This window comes from Camelus ferus, chromosome 4, assembly GCF_009834535.1.
Source record: "Camelus ferus isolate YT-003-E chromosome 4, BCGSAC_Cfer_1.0, whole genome shotgun sequence".
NCBI classification, from domain to species: domain Eukaryota; kingdom Metazoa; phylum Chordata; class Mammalia; order Artiodactyla; family Camelidae; genus Camelus; species Camelus ferus.
This window is the reverse complement of record NC_045699.1, coordinates 30,150,285-30,171,168: the sequence shown is the minus strand read 5'-3', so window position 1 is coordinate 30,171,168 and position 20,884 is coordinate 30,150,285. Positions and strand designations below refer to the sequence as shown.

At 36.3% G+C, this 20,884-nt stretch overlaps 1 protein-coding gene across 6 annotated transcripts in view; it reads right to left on the bottom strand.

The window, feature by feature from the left end:
• The window catches only part of GLIS3 (GLIS family zinc finger 3), a 499,691-nt gene that overhangs the window by 413,733 nt on the left and 65,074 nt on the right, over positions 1–20,884 (bottom strand). For 4 of the 6 annotated variants that reach the window (XM_032477747.1, XM_032477748.1, XM_032477746.1 and 1 more), the window contains exon 2: positions 6,085–6,569. The exons of 1 other annotated variant lie outside the window; for it this stretch is intronic. In XM_032477747.1, the coding sequence (XP_032333638.1) occupies positions 6,085–6,472 (388 nt within the window). In that variant the 5' untranslated portion in view covers positions 6,473–6,569. Of the gene's footprint in view, positions 1–6,084; positions 6,570–20,884 lie in introns of those variants that run through there. One more of the 6 variants, XM_032477751.1, reaches the window with a different exon arrangement.

Genomic DNA, 20,884 nt, shown 5'->3' with positions numbered 1-20,884 from the left:
TTCTACCAGTCTAATTACAACTTGTAACTGTTGAGCAGGAAGTAGAGGGAAATGCCATTACTGGCACAATATAATTGGGATTCTATACTCACCCATTCTAGCAGGTCCAGAAAGTTGCCAGCTGCAGAATGTCCTCCACACTCACTCAGTGGCAACGATAAAAATAAAAATTCTTATCTCAGCACACTGAAAATTTACATGAAGTAAACAATCATTTTTAAAACAAATGTCTATATATTAGAAATACAATGCTAAAAGTAACCTTTTTCTCTGCTATAGTATAGAGCAAATGAACAAATATTCTTACGTTGTTGAGAACCAGGGTCTTACCGAAAATTAGCAATGAGGAAATGTAAGGAAGAACTCTGATGTTGTATTTTTAACTGGAACTTGTTATCTTGTTCTGGTTTTTTTTCCTCACTTGTCCACAGAAAGGACCTACAAAGCAATGACATCCCAGAGCCCATAAGAACACCCTTTTATCCAGTTTTCCAAATATCATTTCCCACTAAAAAGGACCTGAGATTTTTGGGAAAATGGCTGATTTCAGGTTTGGGCCAAGGGAGTAGAAGTAAGCCTAGAACATCCAGTTATGTCTCAAAGCAAGAAAGTGCTGAATAGGAACATGTCAAAAGGATGTAAGAACTAACCTGAAGGGGAAATCTGGAACAGTTGAGCATCAGAAAAAATAGTGATGGTAATAAATTACAGCATAGTGAATTTTTTTTAAAGAATACATCAATCTGCAGTGATTCTCAAAAAAAGAAGGGAAAGAAGCTCTCCTTCCCAAAAGAATACTGGCTAATAAACACAGAAGGAATGATAAAATCAGAAAATAACCATTATGCAGTCAGGAACATAGTAACTATTTCAGTCAATGATCATCAATGGATGCTATGAAAGGCCGTTGGAGAACAAGATATTTGCATATGATTATTTATTAATTTTGAAAAATGTCCTTCACAATGCAGAGATCTGTGACATCACCTTAGCCAGGCAACCAAAAGCAGCATCACAAATATTAGGGTGAATGAACATTTAGGGCTTCCTGGATCAATCCAATGGGTGGTACACAAATAACCTATGTAGTATTCCCACCAAAAAATATTTCATCTGAACCCAATCATGAAGAAATGACCAAATAAATCAGATTGTAATCAGCTGACAAGACAACTGACCTAAACTCTAAAAATATCAACACATTCTGTCATGAAACACAAAAAAATGGCAGAGGGAGAGGGCCATTCTAGATTAAAGGCACCAAAGAGACATGACAATGAAATGTAATACCTGATCTTTGATTAGATCCTGGATTAAAAGGAAAAAATGGCTACAAAGGACGCTAGATTATAAGAGAGGAAAGAAAAGACTATATTATAAATTACAGTATAAGTAACATAAAATATAAAATGACATAAAATTAACTTGAATATGAACTATACTTCTAAGATACAACTGTGTGTAAATACTATTATGATATCAAAGCTAAGTTTCTTGGTTATGATTAATGTGTTTCAGTTATATGGCATGAAAGATAACTGCTTACGAATTTGTGGGTGATGAATCACAGTGTCTGCAACTTAGTTTCAAGTGTTTCAACTCACTTGTGAGAAAGTTAATGCTAAAAAGTAAAATACAATAGAACATAATACAAAATAAGACAAAATCTAACTATTTTTTAAAGGTTTATTCAGAAATGAAGAATGAGTTTTACTTAAGAAATCAGTTGTGTACAATTGGCTAATTAAGTGTTAATAGTTGAGTGGGGCTCCTGGGAAAGCCAATTAAAGGGAGTCGATTGCAGGGGAGTAGTCTCTTTTGAATTTTTGCCTTTGTCCTTCTTCCTTCCTCCTTCACTATCTTCAGAAGACTGAATCCACAGAGGGAGCTGGAGTGAGGCAGCCATTATGCAATCAAGAGGGAAAGACTAAGGGAAGCTCTGTCATCTTGGGCCTATCTTCCCTGAGGTTCTAACCATCAGCAGCAAACACCTACCCTTGCCTGCTCTTGGTATGAGAAAAATGAACTCCTAAGACAGAGGCTCCCAAATGTTCTCAGTTTATGGCATTCTTAGTGTCTTGGTAATTTATTCATGGTGCCCCTAGGCCAAATGGAACAACCTGACAGTTTCATTTATTAAGTAGTCAGGTGTCAATAACTTAATAGTATGTATGTACTATTTTATTATTAACAATAAAATATATTATTAATATAATATATTAACTATTTGAAAATAATTTATTAACTATTTGAAAAAATAACATAAATTTAAAATAAAAACATTTTTGTTTCATTTTTAAATAATCACAGTTACTAATGGGAAGTTTCAATTATGCCCTCTACTGCTTCTCAAACCTTAGAATCAGACTGGACATTCCCTGCTTCATCTTCTATTCCACACTGATTTTCAGAGAACTTGGTTGTTTTTTTTTTAAATTGTGGTAAAATAACATAAAATTTACCATCTTAACCATTTTTAAGTGTACAGTTCAGTGGCATTAAATATATTAATATTGTTGTGCAACCATCATCACCACTCATTTCTCTAACTTTTTCATCTTCCCAAGAAGCTCTGTACCCATTAAACAACAGCTCCCCATTCTCTCCTCCCCCAGTCCACAACAACCAGCATTCTCCTTTCTCTCTCTATGAATCTGACTATTCTAGGAACCTCAGAGAAGAGGAATCATACAATATCTGTCCTTTTGTGTCTGGCATATTTCACTTTTGTGTTTTTAGCATAAAGTCTTAAAGGTTCATCCATGTTGTAGTATTTGTCAGAATTTCTGTCCTTTGAAGGCTGAATAATATTCCATTGTATGGATATGACACATATTATTTACCCATTCATCCACTGATGGACACTTGTGTTACTTCTACCTTTGGCGATTATCAAACTACATGCTTTCTTTAATCCCAAATACCAGATATATAGTTTCTCAAAGATATGATATCATCAAAAGTAACATACTGCAATCTAATAGTGAAACTATGAAACTTCTCAAGCTAGTAGTTTGCCTGGTGTTCAGGGATGTCACATATTCCCTTGTTTCCTCCAAAATTTAAAATATCTCAGGCTCCCTCTGAGTTTCCTGTGACACCCCAGTGCCCTGGACACACTATTTGAGAACCACACCCAACAATGTTAAAACCACAGTTATTTGAGTTTTCATATGAGCAGAACTCAATCTTTAAGAAACATAAACATTACAACCAAATTTATATTTCTCATGAAGCTCCCATTGGAAATTTTGAGTCTTCCAGCCAGATTTTTGTCTGTGTGACAATCCCTGGGTAACTAATTCTATTAGAGATACACAGAGAGATACACAGCTCCTACTGGTTCTGTTTCTCTGGAGAACCCTAATATACCCAAAGAGTCACAGGCACTAATCCTTCTAGAGCATGACATTCTCAATAATGCATGGGAAAGCAGAAGCAAAGTCAGGGAGAGATGTCAACCTCGCTTATCACATCATCCCCAAGGTTACAATCCTTCCACAGCTCTCCAGTGTCCTCAAGATAGATCCAAATTCCTCGGCGTGTCACTCATGACCCTTTATCTAGCTAATGCTTATTCTTTTCCACCCTCACCTCTTACCAGTCTCTGCAATTCCCCACAATGTGAAATTGGGTAGAAGTTCATGAAATTCACCATGATCTCTTCTCTCCAAGTTTTGAGTGTCCTTTTCTTTCTACCCAGAGTAAGTTCCAGACAGCCCTGCTCCTTCACAGGCATGCACATGCACACATGCAGATACACACACACACACACACACATACACAGGATATATTCTCCCATGACTGTAAGGCTAGCTCCTCATCCTTCAGGTGTTTTCCTAGATATCATATTCTCCTCCCAGATCCACTTTTCAAGCACAGACTGGAAACCCCTCCAAATATTGCCATAACACCCTGAGATATCCGTACCAGAGCCTTAATTGTGCTTTATTTTAACTATCCACTTATTTGACTGAATTCTCAACTCCTTGAGGTCCTGGACTATGTTTTACTGGCTATTATATCCCACAAACAGTTGCCTACCTACAATATATACTCAATAATTATTTATTGAGCAAATAATTGGGTGAAGTTCAAACAGCCCAAGATCACCATTCTCAACCAGTTATTGGCCTAGTTTAGGAACTGTCAACCAAGATCTGAAAGGGACACATCCAGCCATTCCTAGCACCACCCAGACCACAGGTGTTATCCAAGCTGCAAGGCCAAGGAGGATAATAATACAGTTGTCCTCAACCCCCTTATCCATGTGAATGCATGCTGCAACCATGTAGATCCAGAATAGGCACTACAAGCTTGGAAACTGAGCAAGGAGCCAGAAAATCAAAAAGCAAATCAGGAAGCAGTGCTGATTTTTACATAAATTCCAAGATGTATTAACCCTGAGAGTTCATTATTCCTTAAGTACCTGAAGCATTTTTTATAAACCATGATTATAATTATACCCACTTCTAGTCACTATTAAGGCAGCATTCCCAGTTACTGCCTTGGTAGTGCTTAAGTCACTTACTCTTCCTAGACATTAGTTCCCCTATCAGTTCATCAACAATAGCTTACAACTCAGGGCTGTTGTGAGGAATAACTGAGCCTATGTACTGGAAAGCACTTAACACAGTGCTTGGTACATGCTGAGTTATGATATAATAAATGAAAGTTATTAATATTATGACCATTATTATTGCCAGTCGGGATTTCAAACACAAGTATATATAAAAGCAAGCTACAGTTCATTAGTCAAGCATGAGCTGAAAGATTTCACTGGCCTCAGCCCCTGAATATACAAACACATGAGCTTGACATTAAGAAACTTAGTTTGCCACACCATGAACATAGCAACCCAACAATGACAGAGCATTGTGGATGCAGCCCCCAGGGAAAATGTTTCCTATACTTACACTAAAGATTAATAGCTTTGAGAAATAAAACAACTTAAAACCAAACCTAGATCAAAATAGAAAAAATTTTTAAAGGAAAAAAGTTACACATGTTTAGTATTTTCTTTATAAATCTACTCATTTATATCAATTTCTCCATACACAGAAATACAAACACTAAAACAACCAACTTTGGGGCTACTTGCCTGATATAAATCATTATTCACTATAACTGGATGTGCTATGAGTTAACTGGGTAAATGGCTATTCACAGGGCTGCTAGTAATTTTATTTGGTGTATAAACATTTAACCTAAATGCTTAAAATATCTAAAAGAATATATAATTGTACTATTTTACATAACAAAGCTATATTTTACGTGGGATACATATTCTTTCATCTTCTAGTCCAAATAGACATATCATTAGCAATAAGTCAACATCAGTTTCTATAGAGAGACTGTCATTTAAATAATCTGTTATTCTCCAATAATTATTCTTTAATTTAAAATGTATAATAATTCAAACACTACTGAATTAAAAGCATTCTCTCTGCATTTCAAATTAACAAGTTTTTCTAGTTCTCTATAAGCACAAAAATACATCTTTTCATTATATTCTTCATTTCCTTTTCTATTGTCACTAGTTACATTATAAAAATCGTAGGTTCTGCTCTTAGAATAACTTTTTACCATTTTTATGTACTAGTTCCTCATTTTATTGGCTATTAAAATTTCTCCCTTTTTAATCCTTTTCCCTCCAAATCACTTTTATTCTAGCACCCAACTAACATAATGACAGTTCCAGCCACCCATCTCCTCCCTGGCCTGCAGAATGGAGGTCCTGGTGAACCAGGGTGAGCTCTGTGTGTCCCGAGGGCAGAATCATTCTAAACTTGCTTTGCCCTTCCTCCACCACCACAAACTCTACCTCCCTGTTTCTGACCTTTCTATCTCATCTTCCATTCTGTTTCATAGTCCCGTGAGGTGTCACATTTACTAATGTGGCTCCCTTGCCTTCACACACATCCACATTCACATTCTTTCTGTCAAAGCTGGATATCATGATGAGACCATCAAGTTTGACCCTAACACTGAATCATGTATTTTTCCATAAGACTTGCTGGAAGAGAAGAGAGTAGAAAGAGAAAAAAGCATCCACATTTAAAAGATCCCAGAAAACAATCCTACCTTTCCCAGGATTTGGAGGAAAAGGGCTTCCAAACTCCTGCTGCTTTGGCTTTAAATTGTGTGTCCCTGACATGTCTCCAGCCTGGGTAACTTGGAATCGTGGCTTCCCATTGGTGAGCACTTGTCTCCTGGGGCTCAAGGCTGGCAGATGGATGGGGCTCTCAGTCATGTTGCTCGGAGGAGCCATCCCTCCTCCTGAGGGCATCTTGAGATGGAGGCTGTTAGCAAGGCTTCCAATAGCAGGACTCGGTGTGCTGCCACAGGATGATGGGCCAGAAGTCCCTGAGTGGGCTCGGATGGGAGGAATGTGCTGACCACTGACCATCCCAGGCCCCTGAGGGGTTCCTGATGCCCGGTGGAGATTCATGCTGCATGACCTTCCATTCATTCTGAAAAAACCTGTAGCCAGGGTGGTCAAATATCCAATGACAATAATGACTCCTTTCAGGCAAAGTCCAATAAGTTATCCATGGTGGGTTATTAGCCTGTTTAAAAAAATAAATGCAGGCATTTTTAAAAGTAAAAACGAAAATAAGTTACAGTAAGTTTTCAACCCCTGTACCATTCACATCAGGAAGAAAAGAAGCACCGTCAGCAAAATGGGTCTTTTACGTATAAGAGGGTTATAGAATACATACATGGTTGACTGGCAAGCACTCTCCCATTCTGCATTCACAGTAGGCATGGATTATGGATCACTGCATTGTGTTTTTTTTGCCACCAATCCCTTATCAATATAGTGCTCTTGGCAACTACAACCAATCTACTGGTGCCGGCTTGCAAAATGAAACTTATTTTGCTCCCTAGAGGATCTGTCTGGACTAGTTCACTTTTGCTACAGTGTGTCTTGGGAAACCCAAAACCATCAGCTTCATGAGCTGTGAGACTAGTGCTTTGAAGGTTCCAGTAAACAAAAAGCAGATATAACCTCTAAGTGAGATTATGAGGACATTAAAATTCTCAGATTTTTCACTCTATGAGCAACTTTTTCACAGTCCGTAGATTTACGAAAGATAAAAATATAGGCCTGGGGAATCTCACAAAGGCTTCGTACATCCATATATCCAAATATTCACAGCAGTCTTGGTCCCATATTGATCCTGAGTTATGGGGATGGAAACAGAATTAACATCACAATACTCTTACCTTCCAGTAAGACCCTAGAAAAAGAAAGTGCTGTGCAAAAATGCCTCACAGAAAGCACAAGGACAGAACAGCGTTTCTAAAGGTGAGTACATTCACCATGCACCACACACATGAAGCTTCTGTTTGCTATCCAACCACCCCCTTCCTCATGTGACAGAGGGAGAACCAAAAGTAGTGATCTGGCCACAAAACATCACCATCCATCCATATATAATAATGTCAGTCAGCACTCCCTGGTTACAAATCATTAGGAAAGACCTTTTCCTCCCTTAATCAATAGCTCCCCAAAAAGTATACAACGACTTGACTAAGTGCCACTACTCCAAATAAATGACTGACACAGTCATAATCTGTATTCTTTTATATAGACATGATAGTCATGGAAAGAAGTCAAAGCTGAACAAACACAAGAAATACAGACTGAGTGCAAAGTAGTAATGGCCAGATATCCTCAACTGGATGACTCCTACTTTTTCTCTATGAGCCACTCAAACTCTTAGGCAAATATTTCCAACTCAACTCCTAGATGAATGCTCCATAAATCATCAAGGACAGGATATCAAGGACGGCAAATTTTTTTTGCAAAGAGTTTTTTCCTTTATCATTTTAGAAAATCAGAAGTACAGGTATCCCTTGCTTTTCAAAAGTTCACTTTACACTGTTCACTTTTACAAAAGAACTACATAAATACCTGTTTTGCTAACCAAAAGAAATCCGATATTATGAAAAACTATATGGAACCAAACTGGATAACCTAGAGGAGATGGACAAGTTTCTGGAAACATACTGTCCACCAAGACTTAATCAAGAAGAATCTGAACACTTGAACAATCCGATCACTAGAAAGGAAATAGAAATAGCAATTAAAAACCTCCCTACAAATAAAAGTCCAGGACTGGACGGCTTCACCGGGGAATTCTACCAAACATACAAAGAAGAACTCATACCAGTCCTTCTCAAACTCTTCCAGATGATTGAAAAGGAGGGAATACTCCCAAACTCATTCTATGAAGCCACCATCACCCTGATACCAAAACCAGGCAAAGACACTACAAAAAAAGAGAATTATAGGCCAATATCACTGATGAACATAGATGCCAAAATCCTCACCAAAATTTTAGCAAATAGAATCCAACAACACATAAAAAAGATTATACATCATGACCAAGTGGGGTTCATCCCAGGGACACAAGGATGGTTCGACATACGCAAATCAATGTAATACATCACATCAACAAGAGAAAGGACAAAAACCACATGATCATCTCAATCGATGCAGAAAAAGCATTTGATAAAATTCAACACCCATTTATGATAAAAACTCTCACCAAAGTGGGTATAGAGGGAATATATCTCATCATAATAAAAGCTATATATGACAAACCTACAGCCAGCATAGTACTCAACGGTGAAAAACTCAAAAGCTTCCCACTAAAATCTGGGACAAGGATGCCCACTATCACCACTCCTATTCAACATAGTCCTGGAAGTCCTAGCCACAGCAATCAGGCAAGAGTAAGAAATAAAAGGGATCCAAATTGGAAAAGAAGAGGTTAAAGTGTCACTATATGCTGATGACATGTTACTATATATAGAAAACCCTAAAAGGTCCACACAAAAACTACTAGAGCTGATTGAAGAATTCAGCAAGGTAGCAGGTTACAAAATTAACGTTCAAAAATCAGTTGCATTTCTTTACACTAACAATGAATCAACAGAAAAAGAAAGTAAAGAAACAATCCCCTTTAAAATAGCACCCAAAGTAATAAAATATCTGGGAATAAATCTAACCAAGGAGGTGAAAGAATTATACACAGAAAACTATAAACCACTGATGAAGGAAATTAAAGAAGACTTTAAAAAATGGAAAGATATTCCATGCTCTTGGATTGGAAGAATCAATATTGTTAAAATGGTCACTCTGCCCAAGGCAATCTACAGATTTAATGCAATCCCTATCCAATTACCCAGGACATATTTCACAGAACTAGAAAAAATCATAATAAAATTCATATGGAACCATCAAAGACCTAGAATTGCCAAAGCATTACTGAAGAGAAAGAAAGAGGCTGGAGGAATAACTCTCCCAGACTTCAGACAATACTACAGAGCTACAGTCATCAAGACAGCATGGTATTGGTACAAAAACAGACATATAGACCAATGGAACAGAACAGAGAGCCCAGAAATGAACCCACAAACTTTTGGTCAACTCATCTTTGACAAAGGAGGCAAGAATATACAATGGAATAAAGACAGTCTCTTCAGCAAATGGTGTTGGGAAAACTGGACAGCAGCATGTAAAACAATGAAGCTAGAACACTCCCTTACACCATATACAAAAATCAACTCAAAATGGATCAAAGACTTAAACATAAGACAAGATACAATAAACCTCCTAGAGGAAAACATAGGCAAAACATTATCTGACATACATTTCAAAAATTTTCTCCTAGAAGAAATAAAAGCAAGAATAAACAAATGGGACCTAATGAAACTTACAAGCTTCTGCACAGCAAAGGAAACCAGAAGTAAAACAAGAAGACAACCTACAGAATGGGAGAAAATTTTTGCAAATGAAACCGACAAAGGCTTGATCTCCAGAATATATAAGCAGCTCATATGACTCAATAAGAAAAAAATAAACAACCCAATCCAAAAATGGGCAGAAGACCTAAACAAGCAATTCTCCAAGGAAGACATACAAATGATCAAAAAGCACATGAAAAAATGCTCAATATCACTAATTCTCAGAGAAATACAAATCAAAACTACAATGAGGTATCACCTCACACCAGTCAGAATGGCTGTCGTTCAAAAATCCACAAATGACAAATGCTGGAGAGACTGTGGAGAAAGGGGAACCCTCCTACACTGCTGGTGGGAATGCAGTTTGGTGCAGCCACTATGGAAAACAGTGTGGAGATTCCTCAAAAGACTAGGAATAGACTCACCGTATGACCCAGGAATCCCACTCCTGGGCTTGTATCCAGAAGGAACCCTACTTCAGGATGACACCTGCACCCCAGTGTTCATAGCAGCACTATTTACAATAGCTGAAACATGAAAACAGCCTAAATGTCCATCAACAGGTGACTGGATAAAGAAGAAGTGGTATATTTATACAATGGAATACTACTCAGCCATAAAAACCGACAACATAATGCCATTTGCAGCAACATGGATGCTCCTGGAGAATGTCATTCTAAGTGAAGTAAGCCAGAAAGAGAAAGAAAAATATCATATAAGATCGCTCATATGTGGAATCTAAAAAACAAAAACAAACAAACAAACAAACAAAAACAAAGCGTAAATACAGGACAGAAATAGACTCATAGACAGAGAATACAGACTTGTGGTTGCCAGGGGGGGTGGAGGGTGGGAAGGGATAGACTGGGATTTCAAAATTGTAGAATAGATAAACAAGATTATACTGTATAGCACAGGGAAATATACACAAAATGTTATGATAACTCACAGAGAAAAAAGTGTGACAATGAGTGTGTATATGTCCATGAATGACTGAAAAATTGTGCTGAACACTGGAATTTGGCACAACATTGTAAAATGATTACAGATCAATAAAAAATGTTAAAAAAAGAAAAGAAAAGAAAAGAAAAGGAATCCGAGAATTTCCACTTTTATGAAAAAAGGTGAAATGCAAAAACAGCGTTCAGCACTTGTTTTGCAGGAGGCACTTACAGTGGCAGTGCTCACCCTGAGCAGCGAGAGTGGCACCAACAAGCTCCTTCCCTGGGAACTACACTCAGCACCTCAGCTTCAAGCTGCTACAACTCTGAACCGGGTCTGTGAGCATCTGTGCTTTATCTTGATTTATTTTGTGTATCCCTCAGCAATCTGTGTCCTAAGGTAACTGCTTCTTCACTTTTTGCGATTTCAGCTGATGAAAGGTTTCATAAGAACGCTCTACTTTCAGATAGTGGTGGGAACCCTGTAGTATTTAATTTTCAAGTCAAGCACTCACTGTATCTTCTACAAAGTTGACTGTGTGCCCATACATTTAGGAACTTCAAAAATTATCAACAATATAAATCTGGAATGTTTTCTTCATCTTTACCAATTCTCCATTTTATTAAGAATTTTAAGGGGTTCCAGAAGGGGAAGAAAGAACAAAGGGGACTGAAAAGGTATTTGAAGAAATCATAACTGAAAACTTCCCAAACCTAAAGAAGGAATCAGATATCCAAGTACAGGAGGCTCAGAGGGTCCCAAACAGGAAGAACCCAAACAGACCCACAGCAAGACATATCATAATCAAGATGGCCAGAGTCAAGGATAAAGAAATATCCTAAAGGCAGCAAGAGAAAAACAAAGAGTGAGTTACAAAGGAACCCCCATTAGGCTCTCAGCTGATTTCTCCACACAAACACTACAGGCCAGAAGGGAGTGGCAAGATATGTTCAAAGTCCTGAATGAAAAAAAGATGCACCCTAGGATACTCTATCCAGCAAGGCTATCTTTTAGAATAGAAGGAGAGATAAAGAACTTCATAGACAAGCAAAAACTTAAAAAAGAGTTTAACAACACTAAACCCATGCTAAAAGAAATATTGACAGGTCTACTCTAAATAGAAAAGAAACAGGACGTTACAAAAATGAGAAACTCATAACTGGAAAGGAGATAACTGCCATGAATTACAAAAAGAATAAACATAATATTGTAAAAGAAGACATCTAAATCATTAAGAGTGGGAGAGGGAAGCAAGGAAAGCCACTGTGGAAACAGTATGGAGATTCCTCAAAAGACTAGGAATAGACTTACCATATGACCCAGCAATCCCGCTCCTGGGCATCTATCTAGAAGGAACTCTACTTCAAAATGACACCTGCACCCCAATGTTCATAACAGGACTATTTACAATAGCCAAGACATGGAAACAGCCTAAATGTCCATCAACAGATGACTGGATAAAGAGGATGTGGTATATTTATACAATGGAATACTATTTAGCCACAAAAACTGACAACATAACCCCATTTGCAGCAACATGGATGTTCCTGGGGAACGTCACTCTAAGTGAAGTAAGCCAGAAAGAGAAAGAAAAATACCATATGAGATCATTCATATGTGGAATCTAAAAAAAAAAAAAAAACATAAATACAAAACAGAAACAGACTCATAGACATAGAATACAAACTTGTGGTTGCCAAGGGGGTGGGCGGTGGGAAGGGACAGACTGGGATTTTAAAATGCAGAATAGATAAACAAGATTATACTATATAACACAGGGAAATATACACAAGATCTTGTGGTAGCTCATAGCGAAAACAAAAATGTGACAATGAATATATATATGTTCATGTATAACTGAAAAATTGTGCTCTACACTAGAATTTGACACAACATTGTAAAATGATTATTACTCAATATAAATAAATAAATAAATAAATAAATAAATAAATAAATAAATAAATTAAAAAAATTAATTTTAGGGGGTGGGTATAGCTGAGTAGTAGAGCACATACTTAGCATGCAGGAGGTCCTGGATTCAATGTCCAGTATCTTCATTTAAAAAAAAAAGAAGACGACAACTTCTATCAGTCTGTCACATTTAATACTGACGTACCAACTAGTCCTCAGTAATGATCCTAGGTCTCACTCCTGTCCTTCCCTTCACTACATAAAGCTGCCAAGAAGGAACAGATAAATCCAATTCAGATTATCCAAATCTGCATTATTTAAATTTGTTTATGGAACAATAAGAAATGAACCCTGGTATCAGACTAGTTGTAAAAATTTTTTTTCATGCTGGAAATATTCCAATGCCTTTTCTGCTATGTCGGTTTAGAAGAACTCAAATGTATTACTAGCTGGTCTATTGATTCACTGGTTGACTATGGGCAATAGCCATTTAATGTCTCTGTGCTTTGCCAGATGATATTGCCCATCTATCGCCACTCACTGATAAAATAGTGTTTTCTGAGCACTCTGAACCCTGCAGAAGAAAGCACTTATTCAGTACTAACCAAAAAAAGAAAAAAAAAAAAAGGCAAAATAAATATGTTGCGTTGGCAATTTGTTGAAAATGAGGAATTATCCAACATAACTGGAAATATGAGCCACTAAGACCATGGTCCAACTGACAAGTGTCTGCAGATTTGCAGACTATGCCCATATCCAGGTTTTTAAAAATAAGGGAGTCAGTTTTGGCAGCAAGTTCATACACAAGCAGGAATTCTCATCAAAAATCTGGATAAAAACATTAGGTTAGATCATTAAGAAGGTGAGTGTGTAAGAAGGAAATATAATTAAAGCACTGAGAACTTAATTATCACACACTCATACTTGCCTATCTTAGACTAGATATTTATTTTTTTATAAACCACACTCCTCTTTTAAATAGCTTTAGGTTGAAAGCAAAAACAACAACAAAAATGCACTTAAATTTTATTACTGAAAAAGCAACAGCCAGAAAGTAAAGTAATTAATACCATAAAGAAAAACCAACAGGTCAATGGTGTGTGAGCTGAGGAAAACCAGCCCCAAGACAAAAATATAACAAATTGTATGAGAAAACATGCCTAATAATCCAGTTTTCACATTAATTATACCAATATATTTTTCAAGCATTAGATACCAAAATTTAAAAATCAATTTTGTCTATTTGTATTATAGCATTTTTGGCCAGTCTGAATGATCCCGTATCATTCTAAGTCTACTTAGTAACAAAAAAGGAATAAACAGCTAAGTTTTAAGAGGGACACATCTTCACTGAGTCAGAGGGAAAAGCATACTCAAATAGAATTTAGGACACCTGAGTTCTACTTGTGGCAAATTATTTATAACTTCTCTGGACAGTTGTTCATTCATAAAATGAAGAATTTGGTGATAATCACTACCCTCTCTTGAAACTTCGTTCTTCCAGATAATTAAGAAAAGGAAAACTACGGAAAATACCCATTTACTATGATGAAGGATAAATCTGTAGACTTTATACCTATGGCACTTAAATCAAGGAGATTGCATAGATACAAAAGCAAAAATAACAGTAATCTCTATCGACTCCATCTAAGCAAGAGCTGATAGGAGGCTTTCATGTCAGCAATGTGCTGAAAGACAACACTCACCTTGAAAAATGAACACTGGGGTTAAATTTCCCAACACTTTGCCAAAAAGTAAAATAACAACTAATCAGTATCAAAACCTAACTGGCAAGATTCCACCAGAAAAGCATCTTTCTACTTAAAAACATAATCAAGTTCTCCAGTATTACTTTCTCCTTGGCCTTCCATCTACCCCAGGCTATCAATAGAAAAAAAAAGAAGAAGAAAAGCAAGGAACATCCAGAAGTATAAATTTATGGTACTTTAGGTCTAACATATTGATACATTTAGATTTTTAATACTCTGTTCAAACAATGAAAATGTTCACTTGTTCTTCTTTATGAGTGAACATGAGTTTATAAGTCTTTCCTTTTGACCACTTGCAAACTCTTAAAAAGCACACTCCCGTTAAGTTCGGCCAGAAAGGAAATTACTTAACACGTAAGGAAACCAAGGCACAAAATCATTTGATAATAATTTCATTAGATTTCTGGAAAAGTTATGATTTTAATCAAAATACAAAATCATGACTCTACCTTCTACCCAAGGCTCCAGGCACTGTTCTTGTGGATTAAAAGATTAAACAAACAATGTTAACTCACCCATTCAAGAAAATTCCAAAAATACAAGTTCCATAATGTCTATTTACAGCCAAAAGCCCCTTCTTAGTAAATATTATTAATAGACTCATCTAGAATCATAATTCATCTGATGAGCCAGTTAATAATTAATTTTCATACATCATTTCATTTCCTTAGGCTACATTTAGCCTTTGTTACATTTTCCATTCCTTATGCTACAAGCATTTCTTACACTGAATAGCAAATCTGATAATGAGACACAAAATACTGGTCAGCAAATGTACTGCTCCTGGGCTGGCTTCTTACATGTACATCTCAGCCATCTGAAAAAGTTTTTATTGATTCTTTTTATTTTTCTCCCTTCAGGTTAACGATTGTATAATTTCATTAACACTGCCTATTCAACATTACTGCCTTGATCGTTAATAGACCCATGCTATTCCCATGGGTTTCTCTAGTTACAGCTTTTGCAGCCAGAAGAATATAGAAATGAAAAGCCTATTGATAGATAATATAAGTTATTCTCATGCACGGCTGCGGTGTGAAGCACATTTTGCAATTCAATCAAGGACAGATAGAGCTGAATGTTCTTAGATCCTGGGAGTTCATTTTAATAAGCAGAATGTACCTTGTCCTAACACAGGTGACTGACTCACCAGAAAAGATTGTATAAACAAAAACCAATCGTGTAAGTCATTTTATTGGCAACAATATAAACACAGTTATATTAGATGTCACCAATAAATCAAAATTATTCTTGTCTGCAATTTTAACAAAAGGAAAGTGCAAACATGTGCCTGTGAAGCTGGAGGATATTATAGAGGAAATGCATTGGATGTGTACAATATCATTTCTCTAAATTGAAAGTATATTATGATAAAGTAACCAACAACAAAATATAGTTGATCAGTTCTGTGGTTTCATAACTTTATTCACTGAGACTGACAGATTCACAGACTTTACAACAGAAGCTACACAGAAACAAGGCTGAAATAATTCCACATCACTGGGATGTGGAGTGGAAACTTAGGGAGGTTACACCTGGTAACTAGTACATATAGACCATATAGCCATTTGGGCAGTTCCAAGGTTTAATGTTGGTAATCCAAGAATATTAACATGTTTATTTTGAATACTAAGATGGACAGGTATTCTCAAGCAATAATAATCACCAATAAAATGAAATCAAACAGCTTTAGCTTTGAGTTATACCAATTAAAAATATGAAGACAAATTAGTGTCCCCTCCAAATATTCAAGTCCATTCTACCGAAGACCACTCCATAAAGATAATATAATGAACTTATGGATCCCATCTAATAGAATTCCTGACTTTGTTTTGTGGATTCCAATCCCTTTCTATCGAATAAGAGATATACACATTTTAGCTTTTTTATATAAAATTTTCTCAAAAATAAAAATAATCTTCCCTAAGTTTATGGAGTAAAATATCTGGCAGTGACTTTTTAAAATCAAGCTAGTGGCTATATTAAAAATATGGGCAGTAAATATGGACAGTACACTAAGGAAAGCAAGGGGAGGGGAAGGAGAGAGAGGGACAGAAAGAGGAAGAAGAAGGGAGGGAAGGGGGAGGGAGTGTAAATAAAGGAAACCAAATCTAACGCAGGGATTTATTTTGTAGTCAGTCAATCCTAAGTTAAAATTTTAAAGCAGCATTAAGAAACTTCCACACAATTCTAGTGATTACAGACTTCTAGAAGAAATTCAGAACTTTCAGAAAAGTCCTGCTGGAGGGCAATATTAAAAGATCAGTAACCTCTTTTAAAATCCACTTTCCACACTCCAACGCGTCTACACAACTCTCATATTCCTCAACTTACTAAATGTCACTACTTTTAGAGGTAATTACCTACAAGTGTTTCATCAACTTTGCCTCAGTCATTTAACTCATCAATGAGTACAGGCAGTTCTAGAAAAACGTGGCCCTACCAAAAATGGCAAGGGAGAGGATACTTAGGGATTTCCTTGGTCAGCATAAGAAATCACACAAAATGTGAATGAACTTGGAACCAAAAAGATTTTTAAGACTAACATAGGTAAGTTCATAAAGGTAACCATGCCTTGGTCCATGTATTGGACCCAGTTGAGTATGAGCCATAAGTTCCTAGGTCTTTGTTTAACACAGTACTCTTTCTAAAGCAGTGTTTTTCAAATTGGTTGCAATCCACTGTGGGCCTGAAATCAATTACTCAATGGCGAAAGCCTTTTTTAATGAAACAGAACCAACTAGAATAAAATAGAAGCTATCAATGTGCATCAAATATATTAATGGTTAAGAACTATTTTATTTCAGTGATTTGTGGGTATACATGTCTGCGTATCTATATGTATATAGTGTGTTCTGGGTAAAATGAAAAATATATTTTCTGATGGGTTACAGTCAAAAAAGCATTAAGCCACTGTTATAAAAGCATTTGGACTATCTGCCTGCCCAGGTACCTATCAAGAACAGCTGTAGATACAAACAGAGTTAAACAGCCAAAGTAAAACAAATAGCAAAATATAGCTGTAATGAAAAGAAGATTCTAAATGTTTGACATTTTTAGCTTTATGAAAAATAAGGTTTAAGTAACACAAAGCTACACTCCTACAATTGCTATCCTTCACTCTGCCTTTTATTTAGTATCAATTGATCAGTTGTGCTCTATAAATATCAATTAGCCAACTGACTAACAGAATCAGGATCAATATGACTGACAGTTTTAGAAATTCCTTGTTGCAGAGGGTGAACGACCTTCCCTAGAATAAAACTTCACTCTTAAATGCTAAAAGTGGGAAAGTTTAAATTAACACATAACTGCCTTTGAGCATTGAGTTTTCCAAATGTGTTCTTAATATGAGTTAACCATCAGATCCTATGAAGAGGAATTTGAAATGGAAAAATGAACACATTCCCTATGATGTCACCACTGAATTAATTACCTGAATTGCACAGAGTGAACAGCACATGGCTATGGTTTAAGACACAAAGGCTTCTTCAGAAATATAAAAGAAAAGTAACTGGTTGGAGATTTTTCTTTAAAAAAAAAAATCCATCCTCACACAAGGAGATACATAGGTTGTAAAAGATGGCAAATGAAGGCACATTCTTTGTCATCTAGTGTGTATAAATAACTACTCAGCAGATGTGAGTAACTATTTGCAAAGTTAAAAATCACAATCCTTTCTAAAGAGTAATAAACATCTACCTATGGAAGATTCTAGAAATAAACTGAATTTAGCACTCACTAAACCAAATATTCAAGTATATTAAAATGTCTCTATCACATGTATAACTGAGTGATTTCTTTCCCTCAGTGTAGTTAGTTATTGCTTAAAAGTGACCAATGTAACTATTTTTAGCTGTTGGTAGACAGAAGTTTTATACAAGTTAAATTATGTTCACTGACATCACTGCAGAAGTATGAACGTCCACAACAATGACTAGGCCCTTAACCAACATGACAACATATTTATTTAAAAAAAAAAAAAAGCCCTACATGAATGACTCAGTCAAGTTACAGACAGAAGTGGAATCTATTGGTCATGCTGCAAAGGTTGGGAAAACATTAATCCATTTCTTCACACACAGGAATAACAAGAATTCATACACTGCCCTGGCATCTGGTTAGTTTTCTGTGCACAGTATTCAGTAGGCCTAGAAACGAAACTTCATAGATCTGGCTCAGAATTTCAGAAATAACTGATATTCAGAACATCTGATCTCTTTATCAAGGAGCATAGGACAGGGTCTGACCTTGCACTGTAATTCTATCTGCCCATCTGCAGCTCAGTAAAGCTTGCTACACCTGAAAAAGTGTGCAGTTGCTCCCGTTCTTGGCCTTGAAGAGATGTCAGACAAAAATGGCCCTGCCAGCTTTCTTTATTTCAAGTCTGCTCTCAATTAACTAGAGCCTTCATGATCCAGTTTTAGAGACAAATCCCCTGATTTTCTTACCAAAGTAGAACATAATTGGATCTGTTTCTGTTCATCCTACATATTGCCTTAGAGTCCACCTGAATGGTCTTTCCCCTCTTCCCTCCTTTTGCCCTCTTTTTCCCCTAAATCCAGATCCTACTTACCCTCCGGGCCCACTGCACCTTTGGTCTTCCCTGATCATCTATTAATCGCTATGTCCCTGATCTGTAAAATGGTGAGACATACACTATTGTACCTAGTTCACAGCATTACAGAATATTAAATGAGATAATGCATGTTACTCACTTAGTACAGTGCCTGGTACACAGAAGGATCTGAGATGTTAACTATTTTACTCTATGTACCCCCTCTTTTAACACTCACAACTTTCTACATTGCCTTGTATTTATTTCCCTGTGTTTCATCTTCCTGTCTAAATTCTAATTTCATTAAGTTTGGAGTCTATGTCTAATTTATCTCTGAACTCTCCATAGCTCTTACATGTACATAGATTATTTTATATTATATCTTTATATTTTTCATATTATATGTACAATAAAGATTTTTCATATACACATATGTGCACATGTTTATTATATTTATATTTATCATTCTGTACTGCTCTTTTATACTGTAAAGTATGGCATAAATGAAGCATATAATTACATATTTATATATTCATATCCTATATTTATCCCATATTGCCAGAATAAATATAGTCTAAGTAAGGTGTGACCTTACAATCATGAACCCTATGCTCTGTCTCGTGGAACCAGTTTAATTACAGTTGCATGTTTCCTGATCTATTCCTTCTAATCTATTCCTCTCTCTATTAGGAAAAAAGCAGCACGAAAATGCTATTCCACTCTTCTGAGAAGCCACATTATTCTTGCCTTTATCTTGGCATACTCGTGAACAATGAAAAATACTAGGTAAAAGCCACGAAACAAATGTAGACATTTCAGTACGAAGACCAGGCACTTCTTTTGTTGTGGGAGTTGTTGGTTCTAACAGAGAGACTGCCAAATGCATTTGGGGTTGTCATGGTAGAAGTTGCTCCTCAGCATTCTCCTTGCTCACCCTAAGCTGGCTTCACAGTATACTTTCACTCATGTCTGGTTAGTCTCCCTAATCAGACAGTCATCAGGATAGAGAATAGGACTTTTATTTCATTCATGTTTTTCCTTAATTCTATCATACTAAGTAATGATTGACCAACTAATTTCTGCCAGCCAAACTGTCCACACAAACTTTAAAGGGGAGTCCAGACTATTTGACCCATTGAAAGGTTGTTATATCAGTGAAAGAAGCCAGACCCAAGAGTGTACACTGAATTATTCCATTTATATAAGGTATTTAAAAACAGGCAAACGTATTATATCTGTTAGATATAATAAGTTAAGGCAGTCATTATTCTCGAGGAGAACACAGTGACTGGAAGCGTTGTGGGAACACAGTGACAAGAAGAGAGTAAGAGTGACATTTCTAGGGTATTAACACTGTTCCATTTCTTAATCTGGATGCTAATTATTCAGTTGTGTTCAGCTTGATGAATTTTCATCAAGCTTAAGATAAGTGTACTTTTCTGTATCAGTATTTTATTTTATCTCAATAAAAATTTTGGCTTTTGTATAAGTGGTTAATATCCAGCATATTTAAACAGCTCATACAACTCAACATCAAAAAAAGAAACAACCCCATTAAAAAATGGGCAGGAGAACTGAACAGTCATTTCTCCAAAGAGGAAATGCAGATGGCCAATAGGAACATGAAAAGATGCTCAACATCACTAATCATCAGGAAAATGGAAATCAAAACCACAGTGATATATTAGCTCACACCTGTCAGAACGGCTACCATCAAAAAGAAAGCAAATAACAAATGTTGGCAAGAATGTGGAGAAAAGAAAATCTTTGCACAGTGTTGGTAGAAATGTAAACTGGTGCAGCCACCACCTAAAACAGTATGGAGGTTTGTCAAAAAACTAAAAATATAACTACCATATAACCCAGCAATTCTACTTCTGGGTATATATCTGCAAAAATGAAAAACACTAATTCTAAAAGATACATGCACCCTAATGTTCATAGC